General features: G+C 39.6%; 1 protein-coding gene and 1 long non-coding RNA gene across 2 annotated transcripts; both read right to left on the bottom strand.

Moving 5' to 3' along the window:
- Positions 1-11,382: 11,382 nt before the first annotated feature.
- LOC306968032 lies at positions 11,383-12,964 on the bottom strand. Its single transcript, XR_013793230.1, has 3 exons — positions 12,928-12,964; positions 12,040-12,222; positions 11,383-11,473 (listed from the first exon to the last, which is right to left on the bottom strand). It is a non-coding gene; the product is annotated as an uncharacterized lncRNA (long non-coding RNA).
- A 14-nt stretch (positions 12,965-12,978) lies between these two features.
- Positions 12,979-18,998, bottom strand: LOC306968288 (uncharacterized protein; the record flags this gene model as incomplete). The annotated part of the gene is made up of 11 exons (XM_079563630.1): positions 18,696-18,998; positions 17,675-17,971; positions 16,962-17,228; positions 16,722-16,832; positions 16,590-16,643; positions 16,423-16,503; positions 16,323-16,345; positions 15,983-16,162; positions 15,445-15,516; positions 14,722-14,901; positions 12,979-13,101 (listed from the first exon to the last, which is right to left on the bottom strand). Exons 1-11 carry the CDS (start codon positions 18,742-18,744, stop codon positions 12,979-12,981), a joined length of 1,437 nt encoding a protein of 478 aa, XP_079419756.1. The 5' UTR covers positions 18,745-18,998.
- Positions 18,999-19,001: the final 3 nt, after the last annotated feature.

Below are 19,001 nucleotides of genomic sequence, written 5' to 3'. Positions count from 1 at the left end.
CCGCCTTGCCAGAGCAGGTACAGATTGCACATCTGTTCATTTCCTCGAGGTGAGCCAAAGAGCAGATGGATTACACATTAAAAGATTTCAAAACCGCCAGCAACCAGTTTTAAAAGCTAACGTAGAAGGGGAAGAGGCGATGTCCTTTCTGAAGGGAGTATGATTTAAAGTGGCATGATTTCCCAAAGGCCTCTGCAGCTTTAAAGGCAGTTTGGGCCTTACAGTGAAATATAGCCATCTTGCACTTGTCTTCCACGTAGAGATTCAGACAAATGAAGAGGCTACATAATAAAAAACAGAGATGCTCAAGGTCAAGTTGCTCATTAGTTGGATGCTCATTAAATTACCCATTTCACTGGGGAACTCAATCAGGTGGATGCAGCTCACATGCAGCTCACATGCCGTAGACTGATACAGATGTAATCGAGTGCAGAGACTTGTTTTGGCTTGTTCAGTGGAGAGAGAACGCCACCTGTAGAGATTAATAACAACCTCGGTTGCACAGTACATGTACATTCAGTGGATGTGAGAGGTACATTTTAATCCAACATCTGTTCAACCTGCCTAATGTCGGACCCTTGGATATGAAACCCGCTCTCACGACCAAAATGATGTCACGAACTGTTACTAACACTGACTCGAGGTAAACCTTCATCCAAGAATACCACATAAAAACAAATCATTCTTACAAAGCCGCGCTGTCCCCACCACTCTGGGCTGTAGAGATTCAAAGCTTATAAAGGGGTTTGCGGGACCCTTTAAGAGAGTCTGTGGCCTCCAGGTTAAGGTAACAGCTAATTGTTTCGCTCACGGACCCGAGACATTCGTGGTGATCTCATGAATCAAGCATGTGACCATCCATCAAGCCACGTCCCGCCATTCTCTTCACGCAGCAAGCGGCCAGTGATTTATGGCTGGACAGTGGCCTGCAGAGGTGTTGCGTTCAATGAAATACAAGGGTGAACATCTGGGAAAGCCACTAGGTCCAAATCGCAGCTTGGGTCCTTTTTTGATTGTGGAGTCTGTTGCAAGCCTGGATTTGACATGCTCTTACGTCCACTCTTCACTGGACGAACATCGTTGACGCACATGGATCAATATTAATACTAATACTTAAGGTGAGCTAATAGGAGCTCTAAAACCAGCCTCTTCCTTCCATGTGTCCTAATGTCTCCCAGATGTCGAAGGCACTTCAACCGCCTTGTCCTTGGCAGTGAGCGAGAGCTGAAAAACTCTTAATCTGAAAAAGGCCTTGATAGGATAACGCGTTGCAAAAGCTGCGTGACATGGCCAGCATTACACGAGTCATCCTAGTCAAGGATAATTGGGTGAGAAAGAGCATCGGCGGGGAGTGTCTCAACAAGGCACCTCCGACTGGATGTAGCCTCAGTATTAATAAGAGCATGGGGAGGTGTGTTGAAATACAAGCCCGCCACCATTCATCCTCACCCCCTCGATGCAACAATGACTAGCATGCGGTCTGCTTTTCATTTAGGGGAATTACCTATGGGAGGCCGGACAGACGTCTCCTGACTGGCTCCGTGTGTGTTCCTCTCATCCCTGCAGAGCTGTCTCATTAACACGGGACCCACAATGCCTGGCTTTAAGCATAGGCCTGTCTCTGTCCTGGCTATAATGACTTTCACGTCACATAGTCCACGTGCGCAGTCCCCTGACACTCCACTGCCACTCCCCAGGTAGCACCAGCTCTGCTAACAAGCTGGCAGGAATGCTGAGGCTACTTAAGTTTAAAAAGTACCAGACTGCTAAAAGGCAAATCAGGCTGTGAGTAGAACTCCCGGAGCATATTCTATAACTTTTAAGATGGATTATGAAAGAATACATAAAAGTGAACAAGGTGTGAGAGTGAAAATGAGTGCTAATGAATGGGTCATGGGTAGTTGTTGTTAAATTAAATGCTCGTCAATTATTTATATAAAGTCACCTACACTGAAACTCTGACATGCCATCTTCATTTGTTAGCTCCAAGTAACATACTGCATTTGAGGACACTGGAACACTGTGTAGTAATCGACGATAAGTCGATTACTATATCGACTTATCGTCCAATGAAAAACATATACGTAAACAATACATTTTTTTGTCTGTACATTTATTAGAATTTCCCCCCAATTCTTTCTTTGTAAAACTTTGATGTTTCATAATATTTCATATTTATTGCAGCTTGTGTGGTATTCTAGGATATGATGATGCAATTTTAGAAAAAAGGTTTACTGTCATTTTTGAAGAGAGTTGACAGTATGTTGTTTCGCTAGAGTCAATAATTTCCTTCATCACGATACTTTCCAGCCTCAATATATTGAACTTCAAATTTGTTATCTTGACAGGCCTATGGACAGTGACATTCAGAAAACGGTCATAGTCAGAACTCAAACTCCAGACACTGTGGCAGGCACAATGCCACGAACATGCGATCACACCCCTTGGACAAAGTGCGGCAGAATGCCATTCATCTTTTCTCGTGTAAAACTATTCCTGTGGCCTAATTATGCACTCATCACATCAGTGGGGTGGCTACTTCATATAGAGCACTTATGAGCTCAGGCGTCTTCCCTCTAGGGTGTGGCTCTCATATTTTACATTTCATTACAGCTCACTGTGAGACATCATTGATTCTGTGTAGACCTGGAGTTTCCATGATGCAAGCGAACGGGATGGGAGGAGGATGTGAGGGGGGTGAGGTAGACGTGTGGCCCATCAGGAGCTGTCAGGAGCTGTCACGGGATAGGATCCAGAGCTTTGGCTCCAAAAGGCCCAGCCCGCCAGCTGTCACCTCTCCGACACTGGCTGAGACCATCCATCTGGTTGAGAGAGGCCCACCGCGGGTGAGAGGAACAAGCCAGTTCCGCTGCCTACAGGAACGAGGAGGCAGGAAAATGCTCCCACTGGCAAACGTGAAGAGCAGTGGATTTCTAAAATACAAATACACTAAGAGAAAATATCTTAAGGTCTGTACCCAACTACCTGGGCATGGACGCGTAACTGCACCGTTTACAAGTCTCTCCCGGCATTACATTGTTAAAGCACCCATTTGTGATCCCATTCCTGGCTGAGGCCATCGAGCTTTTAGCCCGCGAGTACCTTTTTTTGTTTTCTTCATTGCAAAAACATTAACCTCTGCTTTTCACCAGTCCCTCACAAGTTTCTCGCTCCCTCCAAACTTTCTTTCTGCTGCTACATTACCGTTTTTAAAGGGACTATACAGAGTTTAAAAATGTTAAAATCAAGTATTTTCCTCCCCCTACATGTCACCACAACTGCCTCTAAAACACTGCACTGTCACTCAAAAAGGTGTTAATTTGGGTTTGAATTGCCGTCATGCACAAGCTAATTATAGAAGCTGCAGTTACACTATGACCTGAGGTGGCAGTAGTGAGTATAAAATGGCTAACTTGCATCTAGCCCCTTTAAATCTTCTCTGGTACAGAAGTGGCAGATACTGCTACACAAACTTAGAGCGCAAACATGTGAAATTAAATGTTTTCATATATAAGTCGCACCTGAGTATAAGTCGCACCCCAGCCAAACTGTGTGATTTATAGTCTGGAAAATATGGTAGTTGAAATCGTTATATGAAATCTAATCACTTCCATTGGTCACACCTCATTAACCTTTGGCCTTAGTTGTGACTTGGTGCTACTTTGTTTTCTTCACTCTAAGACATACACAGACAATATACGTGACTAGAGCTATTCTGGGGTAATTGTGAAAACAAAGAGCGCCATTGTCTCTATGAATCATTCCGTCACACTAAGAGCCGGTGAACCAAAGTGACAGGTTGCCAAGACAAACAAACAACTTTAAGATGTGCCTCCAAAGATCAAATAGTACCTCTCTGTTTTGTAGTTTTATGTTCATCCCCTCAAGTCTTATTCTAGATGCAATATATTATGAGGCAATGTCACCATTCCTCTGCTGCAACCTGAACATGTCACATTGGTATCTCTATCTTCTTTTGGCAGGTACCACAAGGATTTGTCCAGTAAATGGAAAACAATAGTGTGCTAGCTAGCCTGGTACCGTGTATTAAAGCAGGAGAGGTCAGTGCAGTTGCCAGACATATGGAGTGCATTTCGATACGTTGAGACTCAGCGCTGGCCACAACAAAGCTATGCACAGTGTTGTACATCTTGTTTTTGTAACGTCTCATTTAAAAAAAAAAAAAAAAAAATCCCAAACAGCCACAACCCTGACCCGCAATTCTGGATCCATTTGACTAAAATAAAACTGATTTAACACAATTACACGACTACAATCACAGATCTTTCTCAGTGATGACTATATTTTGATAGAGTAGCCCCTTCATGATGTCGTAGGAAATTGTAAATTGTATATTGCAGAAGAAGCTTGTCAGGTGTAGAAAATGTCCTGCCAACATAGCAGTATTACTCGTAAGCTATGAGATGGTTACAATAATTGAAGTCATCTGGTACTAGAGGTGTGGACTCAAGTAAGACTTACCGTAAGTCACTAATATGACTACTTGAGACTTCACTGACACAATAATTAATTGGACAAAGTATTGGGACTTAATTTGGTTCAGGACTTGACATGAGCCTTGTGACTTGAGAAGACTTGATGCGTCTCCAGTTCTCCTGAAATACAATTCTTATAACATAAATGATGTATTAAACACATTCATAATAACAAGGTCTCAGTGCTGCAGAGACATGTAATTATGAACCTGCCTGAACTGTAGCATTACCATCACAGTAGTAATGCAGTGGGGGAAAGGATTACAAAAGTGATTGCAAAGACTTGAAAGGACTTGAAATTGAAAAAATCGGACTTGGGCTTGACTTAAACTTGAGTGTCATTGACTTGAGCCTTGACATGGACTTGTGCACTTTCTTATAAGAGCTGAACATCTTCTATCTTACGAGCAAAATATACAAAGTCATGTTTGAAAGTAGCACTTAATGTTTGGCCGCATCTCACAAATATTTGTGACAGACAATAGCCAATAATTCCGGTGTTCATTTTCCAATTGAATACATTCTAGCCATTACATTTTCAATACTGGGCTGGCATATTATAACTTCCTCACAAATCAAAGTGAGAAACCGGGTGGATTGCATTTTAAGCTTCAACTTTGACTTTTTTTTTAACCTAGCTGACGGATTTTTTTGGTACTTGCTCCGAGCACTTCATAAAGATTAAATTTATCTGAAAATGTCCCGATCAGTCTCCACATGCGGTCCATTTCCGATACCCATCCCAGCTTCTTGTTAGCAGGACAAAATAGCCTCAGAGACATCAACATTCAGCGCACTGGCAATTAACTAGATAGAGCCATCCAGGACTGCAGCACATCACCATCGCCCTCATTATCAACAGTCTGAAGACGCCAAAGGTATTTATAAACATGTACGATTCACTGTGGTGTGGGTGAATACAAGCATCGCAGACTGGGGTGAACAAAGAAGAATTAAAGGTGCATGAGAGCGACACAAGGCTGAGTGAACAAAGGAAAGAATAAAACTAAGCATGATTTTTTTTTCCTCTTATTGATCAATGTTCAATTCTATTAAGAAAAATGTTCTTGTTTACAAATGTGGGCATGGGTTATGACATTTTACACAAACCTCAGCTTTAACAACAACCAATGTTTTCTACTGAAGTACCATTTAACATAAAGAGAGCCAAACTCTTTGAGTAAGGACCTTGACTGTTGTGAATGTATTCACAAAAACATACACAAATAACACAAAACAACAAAGCATAAAAATATTGTGAAGAATTGTGTATTGTGTAGAAGCCTTTCCTTTTGTAAAGAAATAAAAGTTCCAACATCTTGGGTAGATGAACCACCAGATGCAAAGAATGGCATTGTTACTGAGAAGTTAAGTTACATCCACTGTTGACTTAAGCCTTTGATTATGAGAAAAACAGCTGAAATGAACATTTGATCAAGTGTGACATTGTTTCCTCAGCATGAAACTTGTTCTTCTTCAACATTTTCCCTGCTAGTTTAGACCGGTGTAAAAACATGTTAAAACTGTTGACACAATGTCTGCCCTGATATTGTTTGACAGATGGTATGTACGGAGATGTGACTGTTAATCCAAAGCAGGCCATGGAAACATGCCTGAGACAGCAGAGCAGTGGCTCCCAAGCTGTCCTCATGTCGTGGAATGATACTCACACAAACATGGCTGCCACCGTGCACACCTCCATTCAGCCATTCATTCAACCATTCATTCATTCATTCATCCATCTCAGGGATCAAACTACCACTGTTTACATTACAACAGCAACATATCAACCAATAAAGTTTCTTCATTAGTGAAGTAATAAAAAGCATAAATATAAGGTGATTTGATTCAGCCTTGACGACTTATTTATGTAGATATAAACTTTTCTTTTTTTTTTTTTACCTGCTTGAACAGTCCTGAGCTGAACCAGAATACAGTTTAGTCCTATATTTTATCTGTCCCATTTTCAGTTTTTATAGGTCTATAAGCACTACATTAAGAGTTTCCACCTCACTGGTGGCTTCCATGGGTATAATAATATTAGGCTTAGGGCATATTGGATCATACTTGGTGGTGCTGAGCTGGAAGTGAAATATACACTCATAAAATGCAATGCACCAGGGATTATCTGGTTAATAAAGTATAATAATCATATAGCAAACAATCAACCAACATTTCTAATCGTAAAAGCTCCGTCCAAAACACAAATGAGATCACATAGAACAAGATACGAGCCTCACAACATTTTTTTCCTGACGCGCTGAGGAGGAAAATAGCACTAGTGATTGTTCAGTACGATTGTTTGGTTGTTGTATGTAATAATAGTAATGGTATTAAAAGTTTGTATAAATGAGTCTACCAGCCAAGCATATCATACTTACTTACTTACTTACTTGGCCTGTGTCAGTCCCAAGCTTGGATGCAAAGGGCTGCACTGGAATACGCGTTAAGCTGAAAACGTATTGCAGACTGGACAACAGGAAGTAACAACCTGTAAGAAAAAGATAAAAGTTAGGACCTGACAGTAGAAGATTTATTTTCTTTTTACTTCTTTTAAATTAAGTATCTTGTTTTCTTCACTTCTACTGCTATTGTTGGCAGTGACACTAAACTTCTCCTCACCATTTATCGCCATAATTACACTGGGTAGCGGACACCCCGCTGCGCTTCTTGCGAAGTGTGACAGTGTGCTAAGCTTATTGCTCATATATGAATCGATCTGTTCTGACCTTCGCAGACCCTGACCGCCCCCCCCCGGCTGAGCTTGGGCTGAGGACCTGAACCAAGTCTCCATCCAAGCTCTGCATAAAAATAAATGAGAAGCTACGGTGCTGCTCGCTAAAGCTGGAGGATATTGTTCGATTTCACGTCATCCCTCAAGGAGGCAATTTCAGCCAGCCAGCATGCTAATCAACCTGCTATTAAAGTTACTTCAGTTTCTCTCACAACTACACAAGGCGGAAAGGACGAGCGAGGATTTACAAACAAATGTGTAATTGGACCAAGGGAATTATGTGACAATTTCTGCATCTTACATGAGAAATTGTATTAGCGTTACACAAGCAAAAGTTTCCAAACTATAAATTCTCTTTTCATAGCATTGTTTATTTATTTTCCCAAACAAAGGGAGGAACAGTGGTGACTTGGCAGCAGATGAAGCGTAGGCTATGTTGTGATACTGTTGTTCAAAATGACAAAGCTCAAGCTGCTTCAGGAAAGAAGGTGAATCACACAATGTATTATTGCAGTGTATAAAGGCAGTAGTCTCAACAGTAGGACTTTTTTTTATAATCCTACAAGTTGATTTACGACTATTTTTTTGAATCAAATTAAGTGTAAAAGCGAAATTGAAAGCAGATTTCACTCAATAAGGGCATAGCAAGGCAAACTATTCAGACTACATTCCTCTCATACCATGCCATCTCTCAGAATTCTGGAAAAACTTTGAAGGCATTTCTTATGAGAAAAAATGTTGGCTTGAAAAACAGCAAGGATGGTCCAGAGCTAAGATGTGCGCCCTCCTGCTGCCATCAATACTTCAGCACGGTCTCAGTGGAACCACAATGTGACCCTATATAGTCTGAAAAGCCCGCAAATAATTCAATACTCCTAATATCCCCTTGGTGTTTGTTACAACCACAGAAATATGATAGCGCTCATTCCCCTGCTTGTGGCCGGGGCCCACAGGTCAGGTGGTACAGATCACAGGCTTTTGCTGTGACTTAGAGGTTAAACTAATCAGGCATGACTTTCTCCCATGGCCTGGGTTACTACATGACTTCCATGGAATTTTAATGATTATTTGGTATTATTTTTATTTGACCATCATTTATCCAGGAAGGTTCCATTCAGATTAGGAATCTCATTTCCAGGGAAGTCCTTGGCCCAGAGGGGAACCTATTGTACATATTTGTAGTGTTGTAGAGGAGCATTTGGTAGAGGGCAGTGTTTTCAGGATCAAGGTAAACATTTAGCAAACATGTGACATTTCTATTATTTAATAAAGATAGACTACCGTGTTGAAATGGTTTAGAAAAAAATTGCAATAACAAAATGGGTATTAATAAAGATACACTACGCAACTATAATGCTGAAAAAAGTTGATATTTGTGCATATTTGACCTTGTGTATGAGACCTTGCTGTATGAGTGGTCAGCATGGCGTCATTACTTTCGATCCCGGTGGTCTCTGCAACGCTCCAGAATCAACTGTTTTGAAGGTTTTCTGGTGAGAGGCTCCATCAGCAGAGAAAACCCTCCAAACAATTGATCCTGGAACGCCTGAGAGACCACTGTGATGGAAAGTAAAAGCGCCATGCTGACCACTCATACAGCCACGGGGTCACTACAAGGTCAAATACACACAAATGTCAACTTTTTTTTCCCCACATAAAAGTTGCATAATGTACCTTTAAGCATAGGCTACATAGTTTTGTATATTACTTTTACCTTGGTCGATATCAAAGAAAATGGATTAAGGTAAGTTAAAAAAAAATTGCTAGTCCTACTTGGTAACAATGTAACACTATTATGGCCAACAACCCCTAACCTAGGAAGTGTAATTTGGTGTTACATGTGCAAGGCCTATGCACATAAGAATATAGTGGGGTCATATAGTAGCCTATTATTTATGCTGAATTTGAGAGTGCAAAAAAGAGGTAGAAAACTTGCCCAGCTTGTTGAGTGAATGGATATCTGATTTAATATGCCTTTTTACATCAGCGTGCGCTTGGTTTAAAGTTTCCTTCTATGGCAGCCATGTTGGTACACAATCAATCTACAATTAATCCACATCATTAATGGAGAATATCAGTGAATTGGGTCAAGCCTTAAACGCACCGAAACGGAAAACCTCAAACGTACAGCTTATCAGAGATGCCAACCAGTCTGCAGCTTTGATGACTATAGCCTTGAACATGTATTCTTAAAAAAAAAAAAAAAAGAAAAAAAAAAAAAAAAAAAAAAAGCATGAAGAAACCCGAACTGAATAGAAACCATGTTTATACAATTTTTCATCTTGTATTTAAAACATCCAAGGTTTGAAAAAGTTGGAGTCCATAGAAAAAGCCCCCACTTCGCAGATGAGACATAACTAGCGGTGAAAGCTGACAAACACTGCCCCCTATGGACGAGAAACGTTGCTGTAACTGGCTTGAATGGTTCAAATCACCTTCCTGATCAACTTTTAAGTATTGCATTGCATTATGACCCCAGATTTTGCCTGATAAATGTCCTCTCCCCTGAATCTCCTCAGGCTCTTTGGCTTTCATACCTCCCTTGATTGCGCGCTGAAATAAGAGTTAAACCTTTAGTGCCAAAAAAGAAAACAACAAATGCTAATAAGAAATTGTGGTCATGAATCATAAACTCAGCAATACACCTTTTACTGGAAATTATGCAAAATATACACAGTTTATAAAAAAGCACAAAATCTCAAAAGGCACATAAAACTTGTTAATGCGAAAGCAGCAATCAACTGTTATAAAAAATAAAAACACCCTGAGGTCAAATAGATTTCACATTGAGTGAAGTAAAATGTTAAAACACTGTATTAAATGCAAGGATTAATGCAAGATTTCAGCAGCTTCAGTAGTGGCTGCTATTGTTATAATATTAGTACTTTTAGCTGGAGCATTTGTTAAAATTACATTTTCACATAATATCTGGATGCAACAATTGTAGTACATAAAAATGAAGGATGCACAGTTATATTAAAGCATATCATAGATAAAGCAAGCTGTATGTATGGATTATGTAAAAGGTATTAGCAATCAAACTAAAACTAGTGTGTTACTCGTCATTGCTTCTCCCCTGTTTAGATACAAAAGCAAGTTAAAGAAACTCACAGCTCAAGAAAATTAACAAATACATGTGACACAGCATACTGGCGATATATGATTGCTTTAAAAAATATCACACTGGCAAAACTTCTAAGCCTTTTAAAATCAGATCGCACTACAGTTCTGCAATACTGCACATATAAAGCACCCAATGATCACTCTACATCAATGTTTCTATTAAACACGTGACATAACACTTGCTTATTTTCTTGTATCGACTGCACAGAGAATGTATACAGCTACTGCACAGACATGAACCTGGCCTTTAGCCCCAATGTGCTATTGCTGCTTTCAAGTTTGCTGTCGCCCTTCTTTGGACTGGGTTGGTTCATTTATTTGCTCGGAGCCCGATGAGTCAGATTCTTTGTCAGTGTTGTCTTTAGTCTCCTCGCTGACCTGAGCAGAGCTGGCATTCTCAGCATCAGTGTCCTTGCTTCCCTTATTATGAGCGTGTTTGCTCAAAGCGGAGGCTGGTGGGTGGGTGGACTCATCTGGCTCCTTCTCTGACCCTGAAAAGAAAGAATAAAATGGTGTGTTACCAAGAAACAAGTTAAGATTTGATCAAATAAATGGCTTGTCCTTCCCCATTAGGACTGCATAGTTATTTGTAAATGTATCTAATTTCTCTGAAAGGAGTGCAATTAAATGTGCAATTTATGTTAAAAATCAAGATTGGATAAAGGAGCCCATTGAAACACATCAAGTGGCCTCGACACTGGGGAGATGTCAGAAATGTTAATAGCTAAACAAGCGCAAGAATCACATTTACTAATGAAATCAATGATCTGAATCAAATTGTCTACACCAGTTTTTTTCCACACAATCTACTTTTGTCAACCTAAAACTGGGGACAGCATATGCAGAGGTGGTTTCAAGGAAAAAGATGTTGGGAACTCCTGCTCTACAACACGCACTATGTGGCTTAACACTCAAACCTGAGGTCTCATACCAGCTTGTTCTGGAGCCTTGGTAGCTTCCTATTGACCAGAGTCAATAGAGCTTGAATCACCAACTACAACTGGTTTTGGTGCTTGTGGCTCTCCCTCTGAATCAGTCTGCCCTCTCGTCTCAGGTTCACCTTCCTTGAGCTGTAAAGCTTGAGGACCACTTCTCTGAGACTGAGACTGGGACTGCGGTTCTGTAGACACAGGTAATGTAAGACATTTTACATTTAAGTTGATTAAAATACAAGTAACAAAGGAGGAGAACAAATCAGAATATAACATACTAAAGTAGCACTAGAATCAAAATGCATTTCCAAATTTCCACCTTATATCATCTGATTTGCTCATTACATTTTATGAACTGTGAGAGTGTGAATATTAACAGCAGTTTAGCAAGAGAAATGCCCTTTGTCCTTTAAACGACTCACTGCTATCATAAAAGATACCAAGATATGTGGCATGTTGCTTGATTTCATTCTTAATCCTTAACTAGAGACCAAAGGATTACTGTAATGTGTCTACACTGTTCATCAAATGTTACAAGAATATAGACCAATGTACAGTGGGGCAAAAAAGTATTTGGCCAAAATCCAATAGAATGTCTATGTGAAACTGACCAAATACTTTTTTTCCCCACTGTATGTGTGTATAATAAACATTCTAAATGTATCAATAAATACATTTTTTGACAGTGATCACCAAATTACATCTTACTAATATCCATACCAGTGTTTCCCTCTATGATTAAATCTTGTCATACCTGGCTGCTCAGCTTTACCAGTGGGCGTTATTTCTGTGGTGCTGGTCTGTTTTGATTCTTCAGATTCCTTGCTGGATGAGTCAGTGCTGGAGTCCGACTCTTTATCACCGCTCACCTCCTCAGCATTTGGTCCCGAGTGGGGATGTTGGTTCTGGTCTGATTGTGACGATGCACCGTCAACTGCTATCAGAGTCAAGAGACATTTCAGCAATCAATATAATAACATAGCCACTGCAGATAGCTAGAAAAAAGTTCAAAAATAAACTTATAACAATATTCAACATTTTTATTGAAAAAGAATCCATTAGCATTTCTTGGTGCTTATAATAGTATGAAGCAGCATCTGTTTTTTTAAATGATTTAGCAAAGGTCAAAAGTCATGTTATAGAATTCTATTCTATTCTGGTGCCAATACAACCCTATGGGAGTTTTCCAAATGTTTTCCCTGATTATTATTTGGTTGTGATTGGATTGACAAACCTGACACATTATTCTTATTCTTGAAAGTCCTTTCTACTGGCCAACATCACGCACATGGTTTTGAATATTGTCACCACTTTTGCACGCCTTAATGACGAAATAATTAGACCATAATTCATGTGTTCTGGAAGAGAGGACTTTGAACTTTGTGACAGTTTTTGTGTCATGTGAACTGGCCCAGGAATTACAGAGAAGCAACAGTTACCATAGTAACTGTTGCTTCTCTATGACATTCTTTGTTGCACTCAACCTCAATTTATAGGCTCTTGAGAATGTTGTGATGTCACATGAATGCAACCTATTAAGAAATTATTAGGAAATTTAAATATAATGTAAATGTCTTTCTTTTTTGTGAATTGACATGATCTTCCAGACCCCCACTTTGGGAACCACTGATCTATTACATACCTGGTGATCCAGGAGATGATGACAGTACATCAGTAGGTTTATTGTCTGAGGTCACACTCTCATGGTCAGAGTCTCCCTGTGGATCATTGTCCACTGGGTCTGGCTTTGTTTGTTCAACAGGACTGGTCTCTTTGTCCTCAAGCACAACTGGATGCTGAAGTACAGGCTGTGATTCTGCAACAAGACACAAGGCTTTTTGTGATTATAGTGTTGCAATAATTAACAATACAGTATATGTCCACAATCCACAGCAACCTAGTAAGGTATTTTTGCAATTGAAACATGATATTTGATGATTGACATGTCACGGACATAATAAGTTAAATAAGAATAAATTGAATACAGAGTACGCTTCAGGTAAGATAATACTTTGATATAACGTAAAATAAATGTGTTTCTTCCAAGCGTAATAAAAAGAATACCATAGATCAGTAATAACATGATGGCATAAACCATCATATTTACATCATTCCTGACAGTTCTTTTTTTGTGAATTGAAATTATCTTCTTGACGCCCACTTTGGGAACCACTGATCTATTACATACCTAGTGATTGAGAATCAGGAGATGATGACGGTACATCAGGAGCTGCATCTTCAGCTTTTTCAGATTTATTGTCTGAGCTCACACTCTCAGGGTCTGAGTCTCCCTGTCGATCCTTGTCCGCTGGGTCTGGCTCTCTTTGTTCAACAGGACTGGTCTTCCCTCTGTCCTCAAGCTCAGCTGGGTCAAGATTTGAATCCTGGACTGAAACAGGACTATGCTGAAGTACAGGCTGTGGCGGTGATTCTGCAACAGGGCTTTTTGTGATTACAGTGTAGCAATAATCAACAATACAGCAATGCCTAATTATGTTGATGTGGACATATTTTGCAATTGAAACATATATGATTGACACATGATAAGTTGAATAGGAATAAAATAAAAACAAGTAAGCTTCACATGTTTCATGACTGATCAGCAAAAAAGGATAACGACAGTGATTACATAGAGAATGATCATACTAATACAAGCTTATTACCCGACGATTCAGAATCAGTAGCGGAAGGGGATTGCTGTTCTTTAGTCAGTCCTGATTCTTCAGATTCAGCAGCGGAGGGCTGTGAGGTTGGACTGTCATGACGTGGGGGCTCTTTTTGTGTCTCCTGGTCCACTGTGTTTGATTCCAATTTAGAATCAGTCTTTTCATCTTCAATTGGCCCAGGTTGTGAATCCTCGTCTGTGTGAGGACCACTCTGAGGATCAGACGGACACAGCGATTCTGCCAAAAAAACAAAATGCACGTAATTATACAACATGACATGGGCAATTTAAAGTAAGTTGAGGACTCAATATGAACCAATTGACATAGTAAGCCATTGACCATCATGGACAGAATAACAGCCAGATAGATACAGAGTAAGCGTCATACAAAATGATACTATTATATAATGTACAATTAATGTGTTGTTAATGTACTTTTTATATTGAAATGTACTTGATTTTGCTACCCTAACCTGTTTGATCATAATCAGTATCACGGTCTCCCTCTGTTTTAGGTGCATTATTGTCCGTCTCGCCCTCTGAATACACCAGCCCATGTGTGATTGGGGATGCAGGTTGAGGAATGGCCGTCTCCACACTGTCTGTGTCATTTTCTTCTTCTGTTAACATTAAGATAATGCATTATTGTTTTAAAAACCTATGCCAATACAGTACCTGATTTGCTGTGACTCTGTCTGCTTACGATTTGTAATATTTTTGAAATTACATAAAATATTACACCTGATATAAGGTGGAATTTAGGTCTCATACCAGCTTGTTCTGGAGAACCAGCAGCCTCTCCTCCACCGGAATGAATAGAGCTAGAGTCACCAGTGAGATCGGATTTTTGCACATCTTCATGGTTTGGGTGATCCGCATCTGGCTCTCTTGTTGACTGAGTCTGCCCTCTGCTCTCATGTTCATCAGACTTGGACAGTAAAGCTTGTGTTTCTGTTGGCAAATTCACAAATAAGGTCCAATACTTTTATAATTTAAATGTAAAATTTTTGCTGCTCTGACCTGTTTGTCCAAAACCGTTGCTGGAGTGATCATAATCAGTATCACGGTCTCCCTCTGTTTTAGGTGCATTATTGTCTGTCTCTCCCTCTAAATCCACCAGCCCAGGTCTGATTGGGGATTCAGGTTGAGGAGTGGCCGTCTCCACACTGTCTGTGTCATTTTCTTCTTCTGTTAACATTAAGATAATGCATTATTGTTTTAAAAGCCTATGCCAATACAGTACCTGATTTGCTGTGACTCTGTCTGCTTACGATTTGTAATCTTTTTGGTGCTTTTCCTGACTCTTTCTATAAACAAAATGAATGTATCAAAACATGAAAACTAATCAGTTTTATTAACAGCGGTATGGAGGTCTTGTTACCTAATAGTCGAACCCCCTCCAGTTCTTTATTAATTCCTAAAAACACAAACCAATATATTTAGTGCATAACAGTATAGTTTTTATCATGCAACATTTTTAGCATCAGTGTTTACCTTGACGTTGAGGAGTTCCTTCCTCATTTTGTGGTTGCTTTGATGCAAATGTTTCTTGTCGGTGGATATCTCCTTAAAAAAACAAAACAAAGAGAACTCATCACTTTAAATTCACATTTTGGTAAATTATTTTTAGTTGTTGGAAGTGTTTACCTTGCTGTTGTGAAGACGCTTCCTCATTTTGCTGTATATGTGGTTCTTGACGGTGGATATATCCTTTTAATGGATTGCCTTTGTCTTCGTCTTTATAATCATAAAAAAAGTAAAATCACTTTAAAATTTACATTTAGGTAAATCATTCTAAGTTGTTGAAAGTGATCACCAACCAGCCACTGTTTTTTGCTTTTCCAAGTCACCATGTGGATCCTTGTCCTCTGGGGCTTCATCTAGACTGAGCTGCTCTTTCCTCTCAGATTCAATGGACTGAGATTCTTCATTGGATTCAGCCAACCCTTTGTTTGTAAATTGTTTGTACAGTTAGAAAAATAAATTACATAAAATATTACACCTGATATAAGGTGGAATTTAGGTCTCATACCAGCTTGTTCTGGAGAACCAGCAGCCTCTCCTCCACCGGAATGAATAGAGCTAGAGTCACCAGTGAGATCGGATTTTTGCACATCTTCATGGTTTGGGTGATCCGCATCTGGCTCTCTTGTTGACTGAGTCTGCCCTCTGCTCTCATGTTCATCAGACTTGGACAGTAAAGCTTGTGTTTCTGTTGGCAAATTCACAAATAAGGTCCAATACTTTTATAATTTAAATGTAACATTTTTGCTACTCTGACCTGTTTGTCCAAAACCGTTGCTGGAGTGATCATAATCAGTATCACGGTCTCCCCCTGTTTTAGGTGCATTATTGTCTGTCTTTGTCTGAACCTCCTCCAGGTCTTTATTAATTTCTAAAAACACAAACCAATACATTTAGTGCATAACAGTATAGTTTTTATCATGCAACATTTTTAGCATCAGTGTTTACCTTGACGTTGAGGAGATGCTTCCTCATTTTGCTGAATAAGTGGTTGCTTTGATGCAAATGTTTCTTGTCGGTGGATATCCCCTTAAAAAAACAAAAACAAAGAGAACTCATCACTTTAAATTCACATTTTGGTAAATTATTTTTAGTTGTTGGAAATGATCACCAACCAGCCACTGTTATTTGCTTTTCGAAGTCATCATTCTTCTCTCGTCTGAAACATGCTACACAAAATGAGAAGAAAAGGATTTATTTTTTCATGTATTTAACGTCTAAACTGAAATGTGATCAATATAAAATACCTCTCTTTATTTGATGCCGAAATATGAATGGAAAGAGGCAAAAGGCCAACAGTATCAGTGAAGCAATAACAATGGGTACAATTACATCCAGAGCTTTAGAACTTCTTCCTGCTATTAGAAAAAGAAGCAAAACAAAACAATGGTGATGTCAACTAGGAAACTATCATCACTATTGCAGTAAATGTCTATTTGACTATATCAGGCAAAGAAATGATAATTAAAGAAGACCAGATCTGAAACCTGTGAGGCAGTCTTTGGCCGTGAAGACGCTGGTCTCTGCGTGCAGGAGGTTGTTGGCGGTGCAGCTGTACTCGATGTGGTCGTGCTCGTCGCCCAGAGCGATGGTTAAGGTTTGGCCCAGATGACTCTTCCCTTCCAGGTTCCATTTAAAGGTTAGCGCCTCAGGAGTGTTGGAGTCTGAGGAGCAGTGCAGTGTGCCGCGTACGGACGTGGAGTTACCGCTCTCATCGTTCATCTCACATCGGATGACGGGTTTGGAAACATAGTCTGTGTAACGAGCAATTTGTAAGTTATTACTGACAAGAAAAGAAATAAACCTTTATATTCCGCAAAAGGAGCAGCAATAATGATGCACATACACAAAACTGCCAATATGACGATTTTAGTTTTATCATATTGAAGAGGAAAATATAATGTTATCTATAAGAACTGCTATGCTTGCTCAAGAATACAGTACATTTAATGCTTGGTATAATTTGTCTTACAGAAAAATATGTTTGAGGAAAAAAAAGTTAACTGTTATATTTGAGAAAAGGAAAAACTAATGATAAGTTAATACATAACATTAGTTTTTTGGATGAAAAGAGTACAGTGCCTGCAAGTAACCAAGACAAGTGGCTTCATTGTATTTGTCAACAGTACAACGCAATCTAAAGCTTTTAGACAGTGAAATTACAAATCAAAACGGTCTCAAAGCCACCAGGTTTACTGACCTAAGACCTTCAGCATGTATTGTGAACGGTACAGCTTGTTTCTGATCAATGCATCCAGCTCATACTCTCCACTGTCCTCATATCCCACGTCTGCAATTTTCAGTTCGGCTGTGTTCCAGCCCAGAGTGACCCTGCCTTCATACGGAGGGAACGTATGCTCCTCTGCACTGTCAAAGGTGATAACTTTGTCCCCATTGTGCTTCCACAGGATGTCATCAGGGTCTTTGGGCAGACCCGGAGACAGGACGGCCTCTTTCCCCTTCAGAACATAATGCACTGCCGCAGGCTGACCTGCAACTGCACCACAAAAACAGCATTATTACATGTTTATATATATATATATTATATGGCTGCACGATTTGGGGAAAATGTATTATTTCGGATGAGAAACTGTGATTAGATTTGCCATTTAATGATGCAATATTTAGTCTACAGTAGTACATGTAAAGGAGCATTTGAGATACAGGTTACCTACATCTCAGAACATACAATTATTTTATACATACATAAATTGTTTGCATAAAAGATGTGAACAAAATACATGTGATCGCTGCAATTCTCTAAATGTAACCTTAACATTTGCAATTTGATTTGACTGCTATATATGGCAGCCATACATGAAAAAGAGATCCATTTTACGTAGACAACTTCTGTATTAAGATGTGTAACATGTTCATAAGGAGTTGAACCGAGATTATTACCATATATTGAAAGACTATACAATGTAATGGGCCAAGATGTATTTCTGTCATTCAACGTTTCTCTAATTATACAATAAATTCCAACTATGGTTTAGGTAAAGAAGCAGAAGCCACACTCATAACAATAATAATAAAAAAAAAAACAATAAAGATTTGTGTTAGTAATAAACTAATAATTAAACGTCAGACTCCTCCCATAAAACAAGTGTACAGTAGTAAGTTCGCCAGGGGGGGAATCTCTCGGGAATACTGTTCACTTCTCACGCCTATTTCTGCCATGTTTACGCACTGTAAACCGACGAGAAAACTCTGCAACTCACCCAAAGTCAGCTTTAGAATCAAACACACGCAGATCAACAGCGCGGCCATGGCACAAGTTTAGGCACAGCGGCGCACCAAACTTTATCCCACATTGAGTTGGACTTTCGCTTTCATGTGGAGGCTTTTGGATCCGATAGGACGGCGACAAACAGGTATCGTGACGTCTTCGGTCTGGGTCGATCCAAAATGCAAAACTGATTTCAATAAAGCGGCGCAGAGGAAATCTAAAAGAACAGGACAAACACCTCTACTTTGTAAAGCGAAACCGATCCAATCCGAGCGTGGGGAGTTTCAGGGAAGAAGAG

The sequence above is a fragment of the Gobius niger genome (assembly GCF_951799975.1).
Source record: "Gobius niger genome assembly, chromosome: 9".
Lineage (NCBI taxonomy): Eukaryota > Metazoa > Chordata > Actinopteri > Gobiiformes > Gobiidae > Gobius > Gobius niger.
Note: the sequence above shows the minus strand (reverse complement) of the source record. Positions and strands in the feature narration are given on the sequence as shown.